At 41.4% G+C, this 24,653-nt stretch overlaps 1 protein-coding gene across 1 annotated transcript in view; it reads left to right on the forward strand.

Annotated features, from left to right (window-relative positions):
- The window catches only part of LOC105476543 (zinc finger matrin-type protein 4), a 233,791-nt gene that overhangs the window by 125,172 nt on the left and 83,966 nt on the right, over nucleotides 1-24,653 (forward strand). Inside the window, exon 3 of the mRNA XM_071089564.1 lies at nucleotides 7,046-7,135. Coding sequence (XP_070945665.1) covers nucleotides 7,046-7,135 — 90 coding nt within the window. The remainder of the gene's footprint in view (nucleotides 1-7,045; nucleotides 7,136-24,653) is intronic.

Here is a 24,653-nt window from a genome sequence, read left to right on the forward strand (position 1 = left end):
ACATTTTTGTTTAAAAATGTACATTCTGATTAGAAACTGCCTTTTAAAATTTATATATATATATTTATGTCATTGAATATTATTATTATGTTTGCCAGTGGCTCTTTGGTATCTATTATATGGATATATTATAATATTTATCCTTCTTGTTTTAGGGCATTTAACTTATTTTCCCATGTTTACTATTATAAATAAATGGCAATACATGTCTCCGATTGTTTCCTTAGACTAAATTCAAAGAAGTAGGATTGTTGAATCAAACAAGTTTTTGCTTTGGATATATATTGCAAAATTTTCATCCGGGAAGCTTGTATCAATTTACATGCCTATTATCTATCTATGTACACAAGTGCTAGCTTTTTCTGCATCTTCACCAATATGGATATGTATATTTTGTAAATATTTGCCAATTTGATGGGTGAAAGAAACACATTTTTTAAATTAAACAGTTGTAAGGTAGCATTTGGATGAATTTCTCTTTGTAAGTCTTTTAACTATTAGTATCTCTAAATTCCTATTTCTATCTTTTGTCTATTTTAATGTTGTTTCTTTCTGAATAAATTTGTGAGGACACTTTTTATCTCAAAGCTAGTAAGCCATTTTCTTTTACGTGCTGCAAATATTTTTCCTACTTTGTGGGTTGTTTCTTATATATAGGTATTTCAGATTGAAAACACTTATTTTTTTGCAGCCAGTTCCATCAGTCTTCCTTTTTTTCCTTTCTTTGCTTAGAAAACTTTCCCATCACAAGGTTAAATATATTTTCCTAGTTTTCTTTCAGTCCCAAATTACTGAATCTATTTTGGGACTTTCTATTATATTCCATGTATTTGTTTATTCTGCCGTTAAAGCCATATTACATTTGTTCTGGTTTTTCATGTATAAGATCTTTAGTTTCTTTTTTTCTTGTTTTACTTTTTAGTCTAAGTAGTCTAGAAATTGTCTCTATCTTGACTTCTACATAGATCTGCCGTGTTGATTTTGCTATTAAACTGAAAGACCTTCAAAATTAAACTATGATGTTTTAAATTTCCATTCCGTATTAACTCAGACCCTAATACCTTATCTCAATCTGTTGTCTTATCTCATCTTTCAGCTTTTACCCTGTTGATATTTTCTTGAATTAAATGAGAAAAAACATGTGCCATTCAAAATTTCTACTTATTGTAGTAAATATTTTGCAAACAATTGCTTAATTTCCTTGAGAGTTTCTCAAAAGTCTTCTTTCATATTTTTTTCACAGTTTTTTTTTTTATAGATGCCACTAATCTTTGGCAGAGCAGAAGGTTATTAAGGCCAGCCATGTGTCCCTGCTATGTGTGGTTGGCCTTGGATCTTTCCATCATCTACCTAAATCCTTTTAGGATCTTCTGATCTGATCTTAGCACTAGGACTCAATTAAAGACCATTTCAGTAGCCCAGTGGCCTGGGCAGGAGGCCTGGGACCTGGCACCTCGGGATCTTCCAGCAGAGGAATTTGACTTCTTCCTTCCCTGTGTTGGTGAAGCCTTCCTTTAGGGACCAGCTTTCTCTTCCTAGAGTTTTAGTTGACCCATCATTCACTCTAGGTATAGGGAGTTTCTGTGCCCAATGTCCTTCTCCTAGCAAATAAGGAAAGATACATCCATTTGGAAAAGAGTTCCATTCATTAGAGGGAATCCCCAACACTTGCGGTTTTCTATTTGGCTTGTCTGCATTTAACCCTGCCTCCTAGTGAGGCCATGCCGCACCTTTTCCAGGGCTCATCCCTGGGGCCCTCAGTGAAGGGATGCTCCCTGGGGTTCTGCTAGGATGCCCTTTCATTTCATCCTGTGTGATGGAGTGCCTCATCTCGCATCAGCGGTTGTTTTGCAGGAATCCCAGTGTGCTAGACGTTTGGTGTTTGCTGTCCTTTCCCTATTGGCTCCTCTTCTCCCCAGAATGACCTCAAATGTGGTGGCATGTGAGAATCACTCTTTGTTCCAGGTTTTCCTGTTTTATTGAGGTCCTTGGCTTATTTTAGCTGGTTGCTAGAAGAGGTATAATTAGATCCCTCTGATGAAATAAGATGGTGGAAGACTTATCTAGGAAATCAGAAATGGATCTTTAAGCTTATTTGAGATAGCACCTCTCCCGCCAGCTTCACAACTGTGATTCCGGGATGAAATGAGATGATGATCCTGGAAGGACTTTAAAGACTGCCTGAAGCATTATGCAAATATAAGGTTGCTTTGTTACTGCCACACTTTATGATACCAGAAATCAGTAGCCCTGCTGGAAGCAAATTTGAGTTGTGAATTTTTTTGAGGCATGCGTGATAATGGAAGATGGTTATTTAGGTGAGGCAAAAAGCCATTCTATTTCTATGTGTTTCGCCTCCTTCTTTCACAGCAATACATCTGAAATAGAGGTTTGTCTTGTTCTTTATTCCCCCAAAGAGAACGCTGGCCTGAATTTCCATTTTAGACTATTTCCTTGAGTGCCAAGAGATTGTTTCAGCAAAAGAAACTAATCTTCAGATAGGTCTGTCCCCGCACAATGCCTAGGATCGGGGGCAAAGGCTTTAATTAAAATGGAAGAGTTGGTAATTTCTGGTCGATCTGGGAAGCTTAAAGTTGATGTGTTTTGAATGAAAGCAATGACTTTTGCTCAAAATGCAAATATTAATGCAAAAAAGAGCCTGGGATTGACTCTCAGTGCAATTGAAAGAGATTGTTATTTCTTTTTCATGTCTTTCCCCTTAATGTAATGGTTCTTTTTTTCCCCCTTGAAACTCTGTAATATATACATTTAACATGTGGGTATTTTTTTCTCCTTAAAGTTCTTTTCACTTGGCAGTTTTCCTGTCTTTTCAGACTCTTAAGAGCAGTGGAAATTTTGGTACTAATAAACCTTGGAAAAAGTAATAAGGATGTGTTGTTGCTTGTGTTTATTTGGATGATGTAAGAGCCAGTTTCAGATGTGTCTTTTCCTCTACCCTTCGCAGTGTAGTTGTGTGTATAGCTTAGGCCTCCCCATCCTCTAGTCTCTACTTACACACAGAAAGTGAAAGTGACACTTATGTACCCTGGCATTTGTATGTACTAAAGACAAGTTTTAAAATTGGAAGTAGCATGTATTGCTCTTGGGTTAAGAAGGCTCATCTAATACCAAGTCTTCCAATGAAACAAAAATGCATTTTGAATGTTAATAAGACATTAACAAGGGTAGATGAAAATGTGGTCAATTATAGCAGTATATGTTAATAACATTTCTGATCAGTGATGCTTTTTACTAATTACAATAATTGTGGGTAAAAAGTGTACACAAATCAAAATCAAAATGGCTTAAGCATTGCAAAATTATTATTATTATATTTATGTTATTGGCAAATTTGTTATAAAAATAAAAAATGAAAGCCAATCATACTCCGTGTATCCTAATAAATCATGTTTTTTTTCTTTTTCTTTTCTACCTGTGTTATCTACTTACGCACTTTTATGTAATTGTAATCATGGTATCTGTGCAGTTTTGAGTTTAGCATTTTTCTTTCAACATTCATTATATATGTATGTACATATATACGTATATATATAACATGCATTTAAAAACCTTTATATATATATGTGAGTGTGTGTGTGTATATATATATATATGTAAAGGTTCCCCCACCCCCAATTCTCCGTTTAACATAGGGCATGCCACGGCTGCTTTATCCAGCCTTCTGTTGTTAAATCTGCAGTTGTCTCCCTAATTTTTTGTTCCTATTTAGGTAATGCTGCAATGGACATCTTTGTTTCAATTAATTTTAACTTTCTTGTTTTAGGAAAGTTTTTGTTCATTTGTCTGTTTTTTAGAATAAATTGAAAGGAGTGAGATCACTCTGCCAAATCTCAAAGAATTTCCAGTAGGTACAGGGTAGAAAGGAGTCAGTTAGAGGAAGACACTGTAAGTGTCTCAGAGAGTCTCATCTAGAGAGAGAGGTGAGAAAGCTGGGAAGAAAGGAAAGGGTGGCTGAGGTGGACAGCTCACCTGAGGCCAGGAGTTACAGACCAGCCTGGCCAACATGGTGAAACCTCATCTCTACTAAAAATAGAAAAACTACCCAGGCATGGTGGCGCACTCCTATAATCCCAGCTACCAGGGAGACTGAGGCAGAGGAATCACTTGAACCTGGGAGGTGGAGGTTGCAGTAAGCTGAGATTGTGCCATTGCACTCCAGCCTGGGTGACAGAGTGAGCAGAACGAGACTCTGTCACAAAAAAAAAAAAAAAAAGAGAGGGAGAGAGAGAAAGAAAGGGAGGAAGAAAGGGAGGGAGGGAGGGAGAGAGGGAGGAAGAAAGGAGGGGGCTTCCTGGCAGGTCTCCATCCTCAGGTGCTACAGGCCTAGGTCGGAGGCAGGGCAAGCTGTAGAAACCCCAGGAAGGATCTGCAGGGAACCTCTTTCCCTTTATCAACCAACGTAATTTGGAAGCAGCTTTGGATTTGAGTCAGGCTAATTGGGAATGTGACTCCACACTCCTCCCCCTGAGAAGTCTGCAGATTTTCACTTCCTGCTGGAAGTTGTGGGCAGGGAAGGCATTGGATCTGGTCCAGGCACCGTGGGGAAAGCAAAGAGAGGGAAAAACGGTGCCCAGGCAAAAGGAATGCTGCTAAATGATGAACGAGGATGCCTTCACCATCGTTCCAGAATCAGGTGGTATTTGCCAAAGCTCTGATTTCCCTCACCGTAAACCATAGGCAAGGGTGCTGCTTGCGGTGTAGCCATTCCTTCTCCCGCCAAAACTGGAGGTGGGGGGGGGCCCGAGGGAGGAAAACAGGCCTGTACTTATCAAAATCACCAATAAGCTTCAAATCCCAACATCTCACATCACTAGCAGCTTCATATCAGAGCTTGGCATTTATTTTCCTAATGGTTCAACTAGTTTGCCTAACTGTAATTAAACAACTCAGTGAACTCTGCCTGTACTAGAAGGTCTTTTTAAAAGAAATGGAATACTTCAGATTAAGAGGGGGGGAAAAAGAAAAAAGACAAAACAGCCACAAACCAGGCCGCGTGATGAGATTTCCAGTTTTGCCATAATTTCATTCTCTGGAAATCCAGAGCTTTAGGAGATGGATAATGCAGGGAATGTGAAAAGAAGCTCTTCTATGGTAACAAATGCAAAATTGAAAATCCACTTTAGCCACATTTGAGCTCACATTGTTCCCACTTGTTTTTCCACCCATTATCATCTGTGTGCTTTTTCACCAGCTCAGGCTCTGTCCACAGTCAGCATCTTACAGTTTAAATGTTCCTTTTTATTCTTTTGACTGCAGTAGTAGTCCCAATATAACGATGACTCCTTCCTTACCTCTAAAATAACCTCAGCAAAATGGCAAAAAATATGTACAGATGTTAGTAAGCTGCAAATTTATTTGCAAAGAGAAAAATATAAGCCTGCACGGTCATTTTCAAAAACATGTAGAAGCCGCATAATAATGTTGACTCATCTGACATACATCTACATGTCTGTATCTCTTAAGAAATCTTCTAGACAAAAAAAAAGAGAAAAAACCTCCAGATGACCTTTGATTAAAACCTACTATCTAACCTAGAAATGGTGCTGTAAGTGTTGACAATATATTTCCAAGTCACATTTCAGTACTTTTACACATCTGTAAAAATTTTTCATGTTTCATTGTCACTTTTAAACCCATTTAAAGGCCTTAAAAGTGTTCAGGAATTGTCTAAAAGCATGGTCTTCTTGCTCCAGGCAGAATACAGGAATTAAGAAAGTGATGAATGAAGAAAATGGACAGGGAGGATTCACAATTTATCCTGTAAACAAGATGCAACCTGCTGTGTGTTGTCTAAACATCACTTTGCCTTCATGGCTGATTCACAAAAGTAAACCAACATCCAGGAGATGGGCTAGGATGCAACTGTAAATAAAGTCATAGTGGAACAAAAGCCTGGAAAAGAAGGAAGTAACCTCTGAGTAAAGGAAAAGGAAGGGGTTTTGGAATTAGGGAACAATAGATTCGAGAGGTGATGCAGTCAACAGCGAGAAATGTTTAATATTATGCAGATTGCAATTTTTCATAAGCAAAGTCTCATTTGATTCTTATGACACTCTAGCAAATATTGTGGTATTCATTTTGTACATGGAGAAAATGAGACTCATTTTGATATAAACACATTCCAATAAGAGACTGGCCTAATATCACACAGCTAGGAAGTGGTAGAGCTGGAACCCAGATTCTGAATGTCTGATGACTCTTCGTGTTCTTTTCACACTTCCATTCTGCCTCAGGTAGAAACATGAAATTAGAACTGCTGTATTCTTTAAACGTGATGGGAATCCGGGATGAAACTCTCAGTTGAGCAAAGTAGAGGAAATAGGGAACAAAGAAAGCATCAGTTTCTCCATGCTGGGCACGGACCAGTCAGTATAGCCAGAAATCAACAATCCTGCTAATTCCAAAGAACACGGGTCTCTATTTGCTCAACTGCATCATCTGCTGGCAGGTAACTTAGGCTATGGTCAGTCCGCAGACTGACATACAATTGTCTTTAGTTTGCTTATGATATCTGACCTTAGAGAATCCCATCCCTTTTGATAGCTTATTAATGAAGGCTGTGTGTGGGAGAGCCGTGAGAAAAGGCTTCTATTGGGGGTGAGGTGTACCAGGCTCCCAGGGAGGCATTGTCCCCAGACCCTGAGGGTAGGGCAGCAGTAGTGAGAGAGATGAGATCGCTGTGCCTCTTCTCATCACAGTTGATCCTTATGTTATTTCCTTTGCTTATTTGTTTTTATTTTTGAGGAAAATTAAATATAGTATATTATCCACCCTTGGCTAAATGATTTCAATGCCTCACCTTCTTCATTACTGTGTTTTCTCATCTTGAAATTACATTGGCTTTAGAACTTGGGGCAAGCCACTTAACCTATCTGAAACTACATCCTACATCCCTCACAGGAGTATGCAGAAGTGTCTTCTACTGAAAATACATTTCCTTTTGCATTTGCGGGCACTGGCTAGGTTTCAAAGGATTTGAAATGGCTTCTCTTTTACAGTATCTGCTTCTGCTTTTCCTTCTCAGAGTCGAAAACATGCAAGCAAAGTCCGACTGTATTACATGCTTCACCCCAGGGATGGAGGGTGTCCTGCCAAGAGGCTCCGGTCAGAAAATGTGAGTATCTGATGCCATGTGATATCCTCAGATGATTTGTTCTGTGTACTGAGAACTTTGCAGGTGTAGGAATTGTCGTCTAGTCCAGATTCGTAGAAAAGCTGAGTGAGTAGAAATAGTTCTCATTAAATATTACAGATATTATAATATATAGAGAGTTTTTTTTTTTCCTGCCAGAATGTGCCCATATTAGTGTTGGAGAAGTTTCTGATGACATGGCACTGGGTCCATAAACAGGGAGAATACACAGAGGTTGCGGGGCAGAGAGCAAGGCTGGGTGAGGGAGGCAGGACCACAACACGATGAAGTATTAAGAAGACAGACCTCAGGGGCAAATCTGTCAGAAATATTAGATACTTCACTTTTTACATACTTCATTTTTCCTCTGGTGTGTAAAACAGAATGCCTTGTTTGTTAATTTATAATGAAGAGTGTGCATATCTTGCAAATAAAAATACCCAGGCTTCTTGATCCCTCTCTCTGAAGGAACATTTGCTTGGGAAGACAAATGACAATTATAAAGTCGCTTTGAGGGTGTCAAGTCAGAGCAAAGGGCTTATTTCAGCCAGGCCAAGGCAAAGGCTGATGAAATAAACATTCCTTCCTCCCAGCAGGGGTTACTTTTCCTAATGAGTAGAATATTCGTATCCAACAGCTGCAGAGCCTCCTCCTGATAAACACTGCGGATTAAACACAGAAATTCCTCGCCCTTTGAGTTAAGAGGAGGCTGCAGGCGTAGAATTTATACCCCACACCATCCGTGGGCTTGTGATCTTGTTTTCTTTCTGCTGCCATGTAGATGATGCTTTTCTTTTCTCATTAAAAATTAATATATGATCGTTGAAGAAACTTTACAAAATCTTCACTTGTGTATTTTTCACAGGGGAAAAAAAGAGGGAGCAAGAGAACTGCCTGTGAGCAAAGGTTGTGAGCATCAGGGCTGGTGTTTTTAACAAATTCTAAGCATGCCTCTTGGTGTCACAAAATGAGCTGTTCATACACAGACTAATCTGGAACACTGTGGATCTGTCTTTACTGCCTTGATGAAGCAGCCTTTAGAGCTTATTGGAAGCAAAAGATGTCATGAAAACTTTGCAAGCTGCTAAGAGCCGGAACTGAGTCTAGTTTTTTTAGCCCTTAGCTGTAGGACCGTGGGCAAATAAATGATCTCTTGGAGCCCCGGTTTTCTCAATCAGGCAGGCCATAATCATTATATTTTACTTTCCTCACTGGACTATGGTGAACATTAAATGAAATGGTAGATAGGAGGTGTACTGTGACTTGCCAAGCATCATCTGCAAGCACTGAGGAAACAGATAAACGAGACGCAGTGTTGCCTTAAAGAAATTCATAATGTAGTATCGGAGATTGACATTGTATAAAGAGTAGCTGTAATATCACAGCGTACGTGTTTATTAACATCTTGCACAAAGAACCATGAAGATAAAAGGCAAGTGGATCATGCCAAGGGGCTCTGGTCAGGGAAGGTGTTCCTGAAGAGCTGGCATTTGAGCTGGAGCTTGGGGGCATGAATGGATTTTACCAGATGGAGGCCGCAGGAGTGAGGGAGGAGGATACCAATGTCCTAGGCACATTCCTCTCGGAAAATCTTAAGCCACAGGACAGTTGGCCTACACCAGCGTTTACGTAACCTCGGAACCCTATGGCTACTGGAATTGTGCTTCCCATTGGGAGAGTGTCTATTAGCAGAAAGAATAGAATTCTTTTTTCACTTCTTGAAATTACCCAGCAATCAGATCTGACTCCCTTCATTTAATAGCCATTTAGTGTCTTATGCTAATGGTCAGAGACAATGGGGTTCGTGGCCACTTGACAATTAGCTATTTGTACACCGGTTAATTTTCTGTCTGCTCACGTTGTAATAATGAATGTTGCACTTACATCTGAGCTCCTAGGGAAGGTTTACAGTGGCAAACAGAGATGACTGGACTCAAGCTAATGTTGTATTTGTAGAGACTCAAGATGGTCCTTGCCACTCTAGTCAGGTGCACAATCCCCTTTACTCAAGCTCTGGTGCTGCCAGTAACAGCAAGGACATTTACAGTGGGGAAGGTGTTTGGATTTCAGAGCAAGAAGCATCTGTTTGCATTCTTTATCAAAGGTCCCATGGAAAACTTTTTTCTCTGCTGTTTCCTGGGTTTTGAAAACCTTGATCTACCAATGATTTATTTATCAAATCATTTTTCTATAATTTATTGAGCATAATATAAAAGCAAACCAGTAAACAGAAAAAGCAATAAAATCATCACTTTTTGAAAGTGATAGTTGATGCGTTTGTTACACTGTGTGTACATTTATAGGTGAATATATGACTTCCACTCTGCATTTTGATCTATTGGACACAGCATGGAAGTCACCCCCAGTGCTTCTCAGGGGCTTTAAGAGTGTATGTTGGTAATTACATGAATCAACTTTCTTTTGTACAGGCTCATACCTAAGAATTGAGAGATTGAATATACAAAGATGTTGTCTGGAGAATGAGAAATGGTGTCTTAATTTTGGGCATTGAAGCCATTGCTGGGTCTGGGGCCAGGGACCACTGCTGTTCTGGGTGAGTGGGTGCAATAGCTCACATCTGTAAACCCGGAACTTTGGGAGGCTGGCAAGAGGAACACTTGAGGCCAGGAGTTCAAGCCCAGCGTAGGCAACATAGTGAGACCCAGTGTCTACAATTTATTTTTTTTTAATTAGCCAGGTGTGGTGGTGCATATCTACAGCCCTGCTCCTCAGGAGGCTGAGGCTGGAGAATTGCTTGATTCTAGGAGTCAGAGGCTGCGGTAAGCTATGAATGTGCCATTGCACTCCAGTCTGGGCAACAGAGTGAGACACTGTCTCATAATAATAATAATAATATCTAATGTATAGATTTATCATAAGGCCCAACTGACATAAGTCATATTTGTTTAGTATTTTGTTTTCAAAGCACTTTCTGCATGCATTATTATTACTGATACTCTCTCCACTAGCACCCTGTATTCTCAGAAGGATTTAACACTTTTTGATGGGGTTTTTTGTTTTTTTTCTTGTAAATTTGTTTGAGTTCTTTGTAGGTTCTGGATATTAGCCCTTTGTCAGATGGGTAGTTTGCAAAAGTTTTCTCCCATTCTGTAGGTTGCCTGTTCACTCTGATGGTAGTTTCTTTTTATTGCGGCACTATTCATAGTAGCAAAGACTTGACTTGGAATCAACCCAAATGTCCATCAATGACAGACTGGATTAAGAAAATGTGGCACATACACACCATGGAATACTATGCAGCCATAAAAAAGGATGAGTTCATGTCCTTTGTAGGGACATGGATGCAGCTGGAAGCCATCATTCTCAACAAACTGTCGCAAGAACAGAAAATCAAACACTGCATGTTCTCACTCATAGGTGGGAATTGAACAATGAGAACACTTGGACACAGGAAGGGGAGCATCACACACTGGGTCCTATTGTGGGGAGGGGGTAGGGGGGAGGGATAGCATTAGGAGATATACCTAATGTAAATGACAAGTTAATGGGTGCAGCACACCAACATGGCACAGGTATACATATGTAACAAACTTGCACGTTGTGCACATGTACCCTAGAACATAAAGTATAATAAAAAAAGAAAAAAAAAAGAAGGCTATAACACTTTATTCTGCTTGCCTCTCAGTTCCTACTCAGCTTCTCTGCTCCCAGGGGCTGTGACAGGTTTGCATCCCAGCGTTAACTGATTGAAAAGAACATTCACATCTGCCCTGAATACCACCAGTGCTGGCTTCTGTAAACACAGAAAACTTGTTCCTGATTTCCCACACCCTGACCACATATGACCCCTGCTCCCACCCCATTCATAGGAACTCAAAATTTACTTACAAATGCAGCAAAGAGCCTATTATTACTTCTAAGGTCTATTGTTGCAATTTCTACTTCAGCCCATTTGGCTTTTGCTGTTGTTGTTGTTTTAAACACCCAAATTCATTTCTATCTTCTGTTTTGACATTGTCAGCTGTTTAAATGTTCTCTTCCCGTGCTTTTCACTTTAGAATCCTTACTTGGATCTTACATTTCTTTTCCCCTGGAAGACATTTTTCCCTTGGGGCCACACAGTAAAATTAAATGAGAAATAAATTGTTATAGTCAATTGCCTTAGAGAAATTTTCAGTAATCCCTCGAGCGTTAGAGACAGAAAGGACTTCCGTGTTCACGCAGTCTATTGAGACTCTCAGTTTTTCACCCTTTTATTATCTTCTCACCCATGGGTCAGATGCTTTGGGAAAAAATGATCTGTTTGGGAAATAGCACTTTTAAGTAAAAAAGGTGATTTAGTTTTACCTAGGTTTTTTTTTTTTTTTTGATACTTTGATTTTTGCAAAATGTAAGTAACGCTGACCAAAATCGCAAGTCAGTATTAAGTAAACAGTATTTTTATGTGGAGTTAAGATAATTCCCTCTAAACATAGAGAAACTTGGCATTTGGTTAGTGTCATCAGGGTTATTACTCTTAATATACGTGCTTTCCTTTAGATCTGAAATATTCTGTAGCTTGAGAAGCTGAGTGTCACTTTCACAAGTCCCTAAATATCCTAGAGTCTAGCTTGGGAGGAATCAATCTAATCTAAACCCTTCTTATTACAAAGGTGAAAATAAAGGAGTACCATGACTTGCCCAAAGTGGTCAGACCCGAGATTAAAATCCTGCTTCCCTAAATGCTATTCCTAGTCTTTCCCCACATATCTTGAAGTGGTATCTTATTTTTCGGCATTGTAACCATTACTGGGTCTGGAGCCAGGGAGCATTGCTGTTCTGGGCAGGGTAAAAATAGTGGCTGGCTTTTATCAGGCACTTTCCACACATGTTCTAAATGCTTTACATATATGAGTGATCTTTCATCTTCATAAACCCTGGAGAAGGCAGGAGTTGTCACTGTCCCTATTTAGCAGAGAAGCCAACAGAGAGATTAAGTAATTGACTGTCATCACCCAGCTGGTACTTGACAGAGACATGGCTGGAAAAGTAGAAAACAAAAGGAGATTTACTCAGATACTGTAACCCGGCTCCACAATGTCCCATGTCCCATCGTAAGAAGGTAATGAGCATCTGCAAAACGCTGGGGGACATGGAGACCTTCCCCAGCACAGATCAGGATCTAGTGGGGGAGTCAGATGTGTAGACCATGTATCTCGAGGCAGTGTGATAAGTGCTACCATAAGCATATGCCTGGGCATGGTGAATGGTTCCTGGCCTCTCCTGATGGGATGGGGCTGGATAAGGTTTCCTGGAGAAAGTGACACTGAACCACTTCTTAAAGGATAGATTTGGGTGAGCTAAATAAAAAAGAGTGGGATAGGGCCCTTTGGAGGGTGCAGTCAGCATCGGTAATGTCTTCAGGGAAACAGATTCAGAGGTATTTCTTGAGTATGAAGTTCTAGCACTGTTGGCTACCTAGGGCTGTTGTAACAAATTGCCACAAACTGGGTGACTTCAACAAAGAGCTTTTATTCTCCGGTGGTTCTAGTGGCTATAAGTGTGAAATTGAGGCATGGGCAGGGCCTTCTTCTGGAGAGTCTGACTGAGAATCTCTTCCTTGCCTCTCTCATAGATGCCGGCAGTTGCTGAATTTGTAATGGTACCACACAAACCTCTGCCTCTGTCTATCTTTTCATTTTTGTTTTTTATTTTTAGAGATGGGATCTTGCTCTGTTACCCTGGCTGGAATGCAGTGGCACAATTATAGCTCACTGCAGCCTCGAACTCCCAGGCTCAAAGGATCCTCCAGCCGTAGTCTCCCAAGTAGATGGGATTGCAGACGTGCACCACCACACCTGGCTAATTAAAAAAAAAAAAATTGTAGAGATGGGATCTTGCTGTTTCCCAGGTTGGTCTTGAATTCCTGGCTTTGAGCGATCCTCCCACTTCAGCTTCTCAAAGTGTTGGGATTATAGGCATGAACCACTACACCTGGCCTTCTTCTCTGTGTGTATCTCTGTATGTTCTCTCTTGTTCTCATAAGGGCACTAATAATTGGATTTATGGCCCAGTATAATCCAGTATGACATTTCTTAACTACTTACATGTGTAAGACCCTATTTCCAAATAACATTGCGTGTCCTAGGTTGATGCGAATTTGGAGGGGGACATTATTCACTCAGTACTATGGCAGAGGTGGGAGTCGAGGTTGGGATGGTGGGGCATTGTGTGTAACATTGACATTTACTTTGTCAGATGTCCTCCTGTCTTCTCAAATGGTCTGCTGCTGACTTCGTGGTCAGTTCTCAAAGAGAAATGCATTTACCAATAAGTGCTGCGTGTTTTGGCTTCCAGCTTACATAGTACCCAGCATTGAGAGTTAGAGTGGAGATTCTATCCCCGTTCTGCTATGCATGAGTTTCACAACTTTGCTTTAGACTTTCTAAAACTCAATTACCATGGTAATAATCAAGGAATAGATTTGCTGTCCTGTCTGGCTCTCAGAATTGTTAAGGGACTCAAGATAAAATCATGTTTGTGAAGGTGCATGGTAAATTGTAAAGTGTGTGTCAAGTGTTCTGTTGTGGAATTTTTTCTTCTTTCTTGTGGATTATCTCCTGATCTACAGGCCCCTTCATAATCAATTAATCAATCAGCCAATTTCTACTGAGCTTCTACTATGTACAGAGTACAGAGCCACATACTGTCAAGGACACAGAAAAAGGTTGAAATGTGGAGTTCATCAGGTAGTTGGAGAGAAAAGTCATAGAGAAAGCAATTTAAAAACAATCAAGGGCTGATTTGTGTGGCCCTGCCTCTAATGAAGTTGATGATCAGAGAGGTGTTTTTTTGGTGGGAGCTGGAGTGCTTAACAATGGCTTCCCCAAGGCAGATGCTTTAGAAGGCTCTGGAAGATTTATACGGTGATGGGGCGCCTGTTCTTGGCGGAGCTGCCTGCTGTGCAAAGCCTTAGAAGTAACAATGAGGAAGGCCTGTGGGAGAACTGGTTAGGCAGAGACTTGCAGGTCCCCTTCAAACTGACTTTCATTCAATATTTACTTAGAAAGACCCTTTGAAAAATTAGCAATGCATATAGTTGTTTTATATGCAAAATAAGGAATCAAGTCCATAACCCAGTTATAACATTAAAACTTGTTTGGAATTGGATCTCTTGTGGATAGCTATAGTTATGCACATTTGGCCAAGATAGAGATTATGTTCGTGGATATAATTATGAAGTACTATGTGACATATGTTTAAAATTTCCCTTTATTGCCTTTTGTTATAGCAAATTATCCCCCCACTGCCCCGCCGCCCCGGCCCGCCCTCACCTTTCTTTCTTCCTTCTTTTCTCTTCTTCAACCTCCTTTTGTTAATTTCCGAACCAGCAATTTCTTGGGAGGACAATTAAAGGTTTGTAATGTAGGTAACACAAATCCCTCATTTTTAGGAAAACACTGCATTATCGGGTTCAGGATTGTAGCTGACTGTAACTGTCAATTCCATGTTGGCCAAGCCCCGGGTTGCTGATGAAATCTGCAGTAGCCCTATGCAACTTGCGTGTGCATGGTACAAAAGCACAGGAGAGACAGAAAGAGAGAGAGAGAGTGAGAGAGAGAGAGAGACCGTGACAGAGAAAGAGACCGTGACAGAGAGAGAGAGAGAGAGACCGTGAGAGAGAGACAGAGAGAGAGAAAGAGAGAGAGAGAGAAAGAGATCTTTGTGGTCAGAATATTCCCTCGACCATGAACCAAGTCAGCTTTGCCAGAAGCAAGAACCATTCAGTTAGTCAGTGGAAACTTGGCTTAACAGGCATTTTTTTTCTTTTTCTGGCTTCTTTCAGTGCAGATTTTGTACCGCTTTTAGTTAGGTGACCTAAGATGCTGCTTAGCTCTCCTACCCTCTAATCTGGTTCTGGTGAGGGTGCTACCAAGCAGGGCTGGAGCCTGGGGTATGTTTGGGGAGGGATGGAGACTGGGTTGGCCAGTAGGAGGGGCTGGGTGCCTGAGGGCAGATGGAAGATTTGCAGAAGCAAGTGTATGCCAACCTACAGATGTTTCCAAAGGGTCAAATAAAAGAAAAGAATCAGGACTTAGGTAAGGACTGATAGTATATGGAAGTCTGTTGCAATAGGGGAATGTCCCAACTACTTGGAGAAGTAGAGCACAGCTAGAAGGAGCTGGGTGTTGGAGAGTCACGTGAGTAGGTGCTGTGAGTGAGCAACTAAACAGGAGTGTTTCTCTGCATATGTAGTCAGTCGATTATAGGGAAAGGCTGTTGGCAGTAGTGGTGTCTTGTCTGCGTTCCTGTATACGCTCTTAGTGCTCACACAAGCATTAGAGTGGGACAAAGTTCAGGGACCGTCGGAAAGCAGAGAAGACTGACCAAAGTTTGGTCAGGCTGCATTAGTGGGCATTTTGTCCAGATTTGTTAGTGGGGACAAATAGTTCAGTTAATTATTTATAAGCTGAAGAATGGGAACTGGGAGAGTTTGTGTCTGTCCTTGTCAATAGGTAAATAAGATGATCATCCACACGTTTTATCTAAGTCTTTTGGGGAAAAGTTGGTCTTTGCAATAAGCCCTTTCCTGGAACAGAAAAGGATGGGAGATTGAAAAGAAACTATTCCTGTTTTCCAGGAGCAGGAGTTCATATTTTTCCAGGACCTCAGCTAAAGTTCAACATTGTCATGTGGGTGGAGCACGACCAAGACAGTCAACCCTTGTCTTAGTTGGCCTGTGCTGCTATAACAAAAAACCCATAGCCTAGGTGGCTTAAGCATTAAAAAGGTAATTCTCACAGTTCTGGGGAGTCCGAGATCAAGTTGTCAGCCGATTCAGTTTCTGGCGAGGGTTCTCATCCTGCTTTGCAGATGAACATCTTAATGCAGTTCATGTGGCATATGGGATAGCAACAGAGATCACCTCTCTGTGTCTCTTTTTACAAGAGTGCTAATCCCATTCACAAGGGCTCCACTCCAATGACCTAGTCATATCTCAAAGGTAATACTATCTTATGACCTTTACATACCATCGTACTGGGGATTGGGTCTTCAATATATGAATTTAGTAACCATAGATTCTAGACTGACTTTTCTCCTAAATCTGGAATGCAGTGGCCCAATCTCAGCTCACTGCAACCTCCACCTCCCGGGTTCAAGTGATTCTCCTGCCTCAGCCTCCTGAGTAGCTGAGATTACAGGCACGCACTGCCATGCCAAGCTAATTTTTGTAATTTTAGTAGAGTCGGGGTTTCACGACGTTGGTCAGGCTGGTCTCGAACTCCTGACCTCATGATCCGCCCACTCCGGCCTCCCAAAGGGCTGGGATTATAGGCGTGATCCACTGCCCCTGGCCTAGACTGACTTTTCTCAGATACCATTCCAAAGGTCTGATGTAATACAATTATGATTGCAATAGCGTTATGCATGTTTCTTTTCTCCAGTAGGTGTTTAGAAAGCATTACTTATTCTCTGTTTCATTTTCTTTGAATGTCTAGCATCCTTTGCATTGTTCTGTCTTTAACCAGTGGAGACAGTTCTCTCAGCAAGTCTGTGTCTCTGCTTTGCTGTGCACTTATGCTAGGGAGCACTGTCACCATCCAACTCTCAAGGGTCAAAATCTTATTTATTCCCAAGCTCCATTTTTCTTTGCTTCCTTCTAGAGACCACCGGGTATTCAGATTTTCTTGTTCTTTCTATTTAGTATTTTTTCACAATAAGTATTTTTTTTCGGATATTCACAAAAATGGAAAAGACCAGACATAATTTTAAATTAGACATTGCCACTTACAGAAAATCTATATTCAGGGAAGAAATGGTTGGGGGCCCTTAGTAACTAAAATCTGGTGATGACCACACCATAGTTCTTTAATACATCAACACAGGAATTGTAGCTCTGTTTATATTTTGAAAGGGATGGTGATAACATACATTTGAAAGGAGTCATGGTGACTAATGGAAAAACATTACAGATTGTCATTTCACTGAGTCTACCAGCTTTCTCTTACGACTGATGTGGAGTGGTGACTGTGGAGGGACTGGCTTCATGACAAGAAGAGAAAGGGAATACAATGAAGTCTTCCTCCCATTTCTGTCCTTCAGTTGTTCAGAGGAGTGTTAGGGTTCTCTAGAGGGATGGAACTAATAGGATAGATGTATATAGAAACAGGAGCTTATTAAGGAATATTGACTCACGATCACAAGGTGAGATCGAACAATAGACCACCTGCAAGCTGAGGGACAAAGAAGTCAGTCCGAGTTCTGAGACCTCAAAAGTAGAGAAACCGAGAGTGCAGCCTTCAGTCTGTAGTCAAAGGTCCAGCAGTCCCAAAGCTGAAGAACTTGGAGTCTGATGTTCTAGGGCAGGAAGGATCGAGCATGGGAGAAAGATGTAGGCTGGGAGACTCAGCCAGTCTGGTCTTCTCACTTTCTTCTGTCTGCTTTTATTCTGGCCACACTGGCAGCGGGTTAGATGGTACCCACTGGGTCTGCCTCTCCCAGTTCACTGACTCAAATGTTAACCTCCTTTGGCAACACCCTCACAGACACACCCAGGAACAATACTTTGCATCCTTTAATCTGATCAAGTTGACACCCAATATTAACCATCGCAAGAGGTAATTCATTGCCTTTCCAAGGATATTTGATGGATACGTAAATAAATATATTATTTTCCTATATTTTACATAAAGTATGGTACAGTATATGTACCATTTTACCTTTTCTTTTTTTCTTTTCTTTTTTTTTCTTTTGAGATGGAGTCTTGCTTTGTTGCCCAGGCTGGAGTGCAGTAGTGCAATCTTGGATCACTGCAACCTCCGCCCCCCTGGTTCAAGCGATTCTACTGCCTCAGCCTCCTGAGTAGCCGGGACTACCAGCACCCGCCATCATGGCTGGCTAATTTTTTGTATTTTTACACATCATGGAGGTCATTTGGCATGAGGAAAAAAGTGTTGTGTGCATGTGTGTGTCTATGTATGTACGGTGGATGCTCATTATTTATGGATTCCATATGTGCAGATTCGCCTACTCATTGAACTTTATTTGTAACCTCCTGTCAGTACTGGCACACGTTTGTAGTCATTCACAGCCATGGGCAGAGTAGTGAAAAGTTTGAGTCTCCCAAAGTGCATGTTTCCAGCTGAGGTCAAACCAGGTAAGTCTCTGCCTTCCTGCTTCAGCTTCCATACTGTGAACAAGTGTCCTCCTCACAGTCTGTTTAGAGCCATACTTGTTACCTTTTTGTGCTTTTTGTTGTCAATTTCACTGTTTAAAATGGCCTCCAAATACAATGCTGAAGTGCTGCACTGCGTTCTGAAACACAAGAGGGCTGTGAGGCGCTTCAGGGAGAAAAGACGCATTAAATAAACTTCCTTCAGGCAGAGTGACAGTGCTGCTGGCCGTGAGCTCAGTGTTAACAATCAGCAATGTATATTAAATAATGTGTCTCTTAATAGAAACGTACATAAAATGAGGTTACATATTGATCAGTTGAAAATGTTGTAAACAGAGGCTCACAGGAAGCTAATCTTGTATTTTCTTTAGGAGCAATGGTTCAGTATTTGCTAATTCAGTGTTCATAGCAACTTTATAGAACAGAACTACCACAAATAATAAGAATCGGGTACACACACACACACACACACACACATATAAACATAAACCCTAACAGATGCTGAGTATTTCATTGTATGGGTATCCCATAATTTATGTAGTCTCCTACTTATGGACGTTTGGATTTTTCCTACACTTACTATTACAAAGAATGCCATGATGAATAAATGTGTGTATCTCTTTTTCAGGTATACAAGTATACATATATAACAATGTTTCCTAGATGTGAAATTGCTGGGTGAAAACATGTGTGCATTTGTAATTTTGATAGGTATTGCTCTGTTTCTCCATGGAGGCTGTATTCATCTACACTGTCTGGGGCTGCCAGCACCCACTGTCTCCTGGAGCACCTTTCTCCACAAACCTGGTGGAAGAATGGAACACAGACTTTGGACTTTTCTTTGTGTTTTTTAAGACAAATACACAGAACTTGATGTTTGAGAGTCTGCTCTGTATGCCAGAGGCATGAGAGTAACTTTAAGCATCCAGATACTTTTTATCTTTCCCTACTCAAAGTACCCCTGGTGAGAGGAGAGTGAAGCAATAATGTTTAAGGTCCCAAGGAGAGGATCGATGTGTATGTGTATGGGTTCCCTTCATTTGAGTCTCTTCAGGGTAATTTGCAACTTCTATAGTCCAGTTACGGACAGGCCTGCTGTTCCCACCTGGAAGACCTGAAGAGCAATTAGAAAATCAATAGATGTGATTTAGTATTTACTCATGTGCCTCACTGGCTCAAGTCAGGAGTCAGAAAATAACCACTGGCCAAATTCAGCCACTGCCTGTTTTTGTGTGGTCTGTAAGCCAGGAATAATTTAAAAATTTTTTAATGTTTGAAAAAAATCAAAAGAAGAAGGGTATATCATGACACATAAAAATTACATGAAATTCAGGCTGGGCGCAGTGTTTCACACCTGTAATTCCAGCACTTTGGGAGGCCATGGCGGGCAGATCACTTGAGTCCAGGTGTTCGAGACCGGCCTGGACAACATGGAGAAACCCTGTCTCTACAAAAAAATTCAAAAATTAGGCGGGCATGGTGGTGCATGCCTGTAGTCCCAGCTTCCTGGGAGGCTGAGGTGGGAGGATCACTTGAACCCAGGAGGCGGAGGTTGCAGTGAACCAAGATGGTGCCATTGCACTCTAGCCTGGGTGACAGAGTGGGACCTTGTCTCAAAAAAAAATCACAAGAAATTCAAATATTAATATTCATAACTAGAAAGTCTTATTGGAACACAGCCACACTCATCCCTTTATGTATTATCCACAGCTGCTTTCATGCCACAAGGGGAGAATTGAGTAGTTGCAACAGAGATGATATATCCCAGAAGGCCTAAGATATTTACTGTGGCCCTTTACAGAAGATGTTTGCTGCCTGTTGAAACTCTAAAGGTGCCTTTTCTTCTGTCCCTTATCAGACTTTCAGTTCGTGGCTGTTAGGTTGAAGGTTCCGCCTAAGAGAGAAGCACCATTTCAAACCCCCGAGTTGCCATTTGCATTGTGGCTATTTGGCTTTGTTTCTTTTCATACAGAAAGTTGGAAATTTGTGAACCTATGATGTGGAAACAATGAGGACAGCTTGTTTCTGTTTCTTTCTTTTTTTCTTTTCTCTCTCTTTCCTTCTTTACTTTTCTTTCTTTTCCTCCTTTCAAGATAGGGTCACTCTCTATTGCCCAGGCTGGATGGAGTACAGTAGCATAATCATAGCTCATGATCTCAAGTGATTCCTCCCACCTGAGTCTCCAAAATAGCCAGACCACAGGCATGTATCATCCAGCTAATTTTAAAATTTTTAAAAAAATTTTAGCTGAGACAAGGTCTCACTATGTTGCCCAGGCTGGTCTTGAACCTCTGACCTCAAACGATTCTCCTTGGCTTGGTCTCTGAAAGTGCTGGGATTACAGGCAGCAGTCAGCCCACCTGGTCATTTTATGCCATCTGTCCTCTGAGCCAAATTATGGTAACTCAAATTCCTGAGTTTTCTAGGACAGCCCAGATTTAATATGTTCTTTCTTGTCAATACAAATCACCTCACCAAACTATACCCCCAGGTGGAATAAAAATTGTTTGTTATGCAGGTACAAATACACAAATAATAATTTAGATGAAAAAAATAGTAGAACTCATCACTGATGGAAACATATGGCATATTGCTTCAGATACACATGATTTTCTCGGCCTGAGACCAATTCTCTAGCTTGGGACTCTGCTTCTGAAACTCATTTATACTGAGATATATATCATAGTTATTACTTCTGCCTGGAATCTGATACAGAGGAGAGGAAAGAAGGATTCCTTGAAAAGACAGCTGTGGAAATAATTGTTTTCCCTGGTGGAGATAGTGCCATGGGTCTTTGATCATTGGAAAGCCTGGTAGCCCCCTCCTGTACTCTAACTCCACTGTTTTGTTGTTAACATATCATTGCATATACTCCCTTGTACTCTCTTGCTTGTTTGCACGCTACTTGTTAAGCCTTTTTTTTTTTTTTTTTTTTTTTTTTTTTTGATGGAGTCTTGCTCTGTTGCCAGGCTGGAGAGCAGTGGCGTGATCTCGGCTCACTGCAACTTCTGCCTCCTGGGTTCAAGCAATTCTCCTTCCTCAGCCTCTCGAGTAGCTGAGACTACAGGCGTGCGCCACCATGTCCAGCTAATTTTTGTATTTGTAGTAGAGACAGAGTTTCACCATGTTGGCCAGGATGGTCTCTATCTCTTCACCTCGTGATCTGCCCACCTCAGTCTCCCGAAACACTGGGATTATAGGCATGAGCCACCGTGCCCAGCCTAAACCTTCTAATGTGTCACACCCTATGCTAAACACTTGATAGAAATTTCATTTGAACTTTATAAATATGAGTAAGAATCTTCATCACCTCTGTTGAAAAACATGTGGAGGGAGCTTAAGTCAAGAATCTTATCCAAAGTTGCACACCTTTGTAGACAATACAGCCAAGATTCAAACTCAATACTGTTTGGCTCTAGAACCTGAGGTCTGTATTATCATGTGATCTTCAGTCATTGATTTTTTCATTTAGAAAATATTAATTACTTGCCTACCAAGAGTCAGGCAGTGTGCTGATTGCTGGGAATTTCATGGTGAATGAAACAGATGCAGTTTCTGTTTACAGAACTTACAAGGATAGTGGTGGGGGGGAATGGATGTTAATTTTTAAAAATCATACAAATATTTAAATAAAGAAATGTAATGGAAAAGCTTAGAATAAAGAAATCCACAAAGTCTTTGGAATCAGGCAAGGGCTTTCCTGAATACGTGATGCTTGAGCTGTGTCTGGAAGTTGATTACTGATTAAGCAGAGAGGTGTATGTTTGGCGGTGATAGTGGGAAAGGGTGTGGTGTGATAATTCCAGGTAGAATAAATAGCATGTGCAAAGGCCCTAAGGTCTGAGACGACATGGTCTTTGGAAGGAGTAAGAAGCAAGTCATAAAAAAGAATGAGTTCATGTCCTTTACAGGGACATGGATGAAGCTGGAAACCATCATTCTCAGCAAACTAACACAGGAACAGAAAAACAAACACTGCATGTTCTTACTCATAATTGGGAGTTGAACAATGAGAACACATGGACAGAGTGGGGAGAACATCACACACTGGGGCCTGTTGGGGGGTGGGGGCAAGGGGAGGGAGAGCATTAGGACAAATACCTAATGCATGTGGGGCTTAAAACCTCGATGATAGGTTGATAGGTGCAGCAAACCACTATGGCACATTTTTACCTATGTAACAAACCTGAACATTCTGCACATGTATTCCAGAACTTGAAGTAAAATTAAAAAAAAAAAAGAAGACAGCCAGCATGAGCATAGCTGGTATCTGGAGACAGAAGCTGGTGATGAGAGATGCAGAGTGGACTCGGAAGAAGAGCTGAGGGGAGCTGTCGAGTATCAGCCTTGCGAGAGTCCACTGAATCAGTGTGGCCTTGGGTGAGGCTGATGGCAGAAGTGAAAAATGAGATACTGATAGATTTGGAGGATACCTGAGTAGGTAAAAATGGATGAATGGGACAATTAGTGTGAGAGCAAAGGAGGTTTCCAGATGACTTCCAGGCTGAGAACTGGAAGGTTGTTGTCCCGTCCTGCAGTCACAGGGATGCTGATCTTTAAGGCCCTGACTGCAGAGAGTGGGAAGACTTGAGAAGCAGGGAGGATGTGAGGAAAAACCTGCTCTCCAGGTTATTCCAGGATCTTAAGGTGGAGCAGGAGTGAAGTTACATGAAGATGCAGTTTGCTTCCAGTCAAGGGAGTAGTGGGCAGCCTGGTTGAAGCGACTGGGCAACTCGTGTTCTCAGAGCTTCCTTTCAGCCAAGTCTTTCTCCTTCTCTGATGACAAGAGGAGTAGGGGGAAGGAGGAGAAGTCAGGGCAAGCCCAGTTGCAGAGGGACACAGGGACACAGGCTAGAGGCACCCTGCAGGTGTGCTGATGCCCAAAGCCAGGAGAGTGGGCTGGGTTCCAGGTAGGTGCCAAGTGAGAGGGCACCCTGGTGTCACAAAGTAGGGCAGCAGAAGGTTGTCTGGAGGGCTTCCTGGGGGAATGCGGATGTCAGCAATGATTTGATATGTGCTTCTAGTAGGAGGACTGGGGTTACTTAAACAGCTGGTAGAACTCAGGTGTGGTCTTGGGATCTCAGTCCCAGTAACTCCTGGAAGGTCCATGCTGTTCTTCCTTAAATTTAAAAGGCAGAGATGGGAAGACCCAGAGAGCACAGTGTTAGACTTTAGGAGGACAGGGGTCTTTCCTTATGCATCTTTGCATCCTCAGCATTTTGCATAGAAGGGATTAATGTCCATATTTTCATAATACTGCCCTGTTTTTTTTTCTTTGAGACAATTATAATTTTAAAAATTATTTTAATTAAAACCTGTCATTTGTATAGAAAGTCTTACAGAGCAACAGAATTGCATCTGGTTTTCATTATACACCTATCGAAGTCATCCTCATCCTCTGCAACCGCCCTCTTACTGGCTGTCTCTGTTGGTCATCACTGCCCTAAGCTTGACCTTATTTCACATCAGGCCCATTAGTGCAGGGGCTGATGTTACAGTTTGGGTATTTGCCCCACCCAAATCTCACACTGAAATGTAATTCCCAGTGTTGGAAGTGGGACCTGGTGCGAGGTGATTGGATCATGGGGATGGATTTCTTGTGGGTGGTTTAGAACGGTTTATCTAATTAATGGTTTATCATGAGGACTGTACCATCCCCTTGGTGCTTTCCTCATGAGAGTGAGTGAGTTCTTATGAGATCTGATTGTTAAGTGTGTGGCACCTTCTCCCCACATCTCTTGCTCCCACTCCTGCCATGTGAGACACCTACTTCCCCTTCTGCCATGACTGGAAGCTTCCCAAGGCCTCACCAGAAGCAGATGCTGGCACCATGCTTCCTGTACAGCCTGCAGAACCATGACCCAATTAAATCTCTTTTCTTGTAAATTACCCAATCTCAGGTATTTATTTATAGCAAGGCAAGAGTGGCTTAATAAAGTTGATTTGCAGCTGGCAGAGGTACATGTCCTTCCCAGATTCAATCCATATGTCAGCCATAAGAGAGAAGGAGTGTGTTCCTCAGGAAGTTCTTCTCTGAAGGACATTGTGGCCGTGCCTCCGGGGTGAAAGGATTGATCATACATATTGCATGACCCTTTGTCATGGAAGAGTGTAAGGCACATCCTTTAGCGGTGTCTTTCCCTTCATACACTAAATGGGCCCTTGAAAATGAGCCCAAATCTATTTTTGTTTAGGTTAGTTTGAATAAAAGAAATCTGGTGACAACAGACTGCAAAAGAGAGCGATTATTTTATACCACAATCACTCTCTAACTTCAGTTCTGCAATGTTAATTTTCCATGCTGGTATTTGTCTTTGGGGGCCCTGCTGGGGTGCACAGGAATCTCCAAATATGGTCTTATGACCCACCTGGGTGTGGCAGCTG

The sequence above is a fragment of the Macaca nemestrina genome (genome assembly GCF_043159975.1).
Source record: "Macaca nemestrina isolate mMacNem1 chromosome 8 unlocalized genomic scaffold, mMacNem.hap1 SUPER_8_unloc_1, whole genome shotgun sequence".
Lineage (NCBI taxonomy): Eukaryota > Metazoa > Chordata > Mammalia > Primates > Cercopithecidae > Macaca > Macaca nemestrina.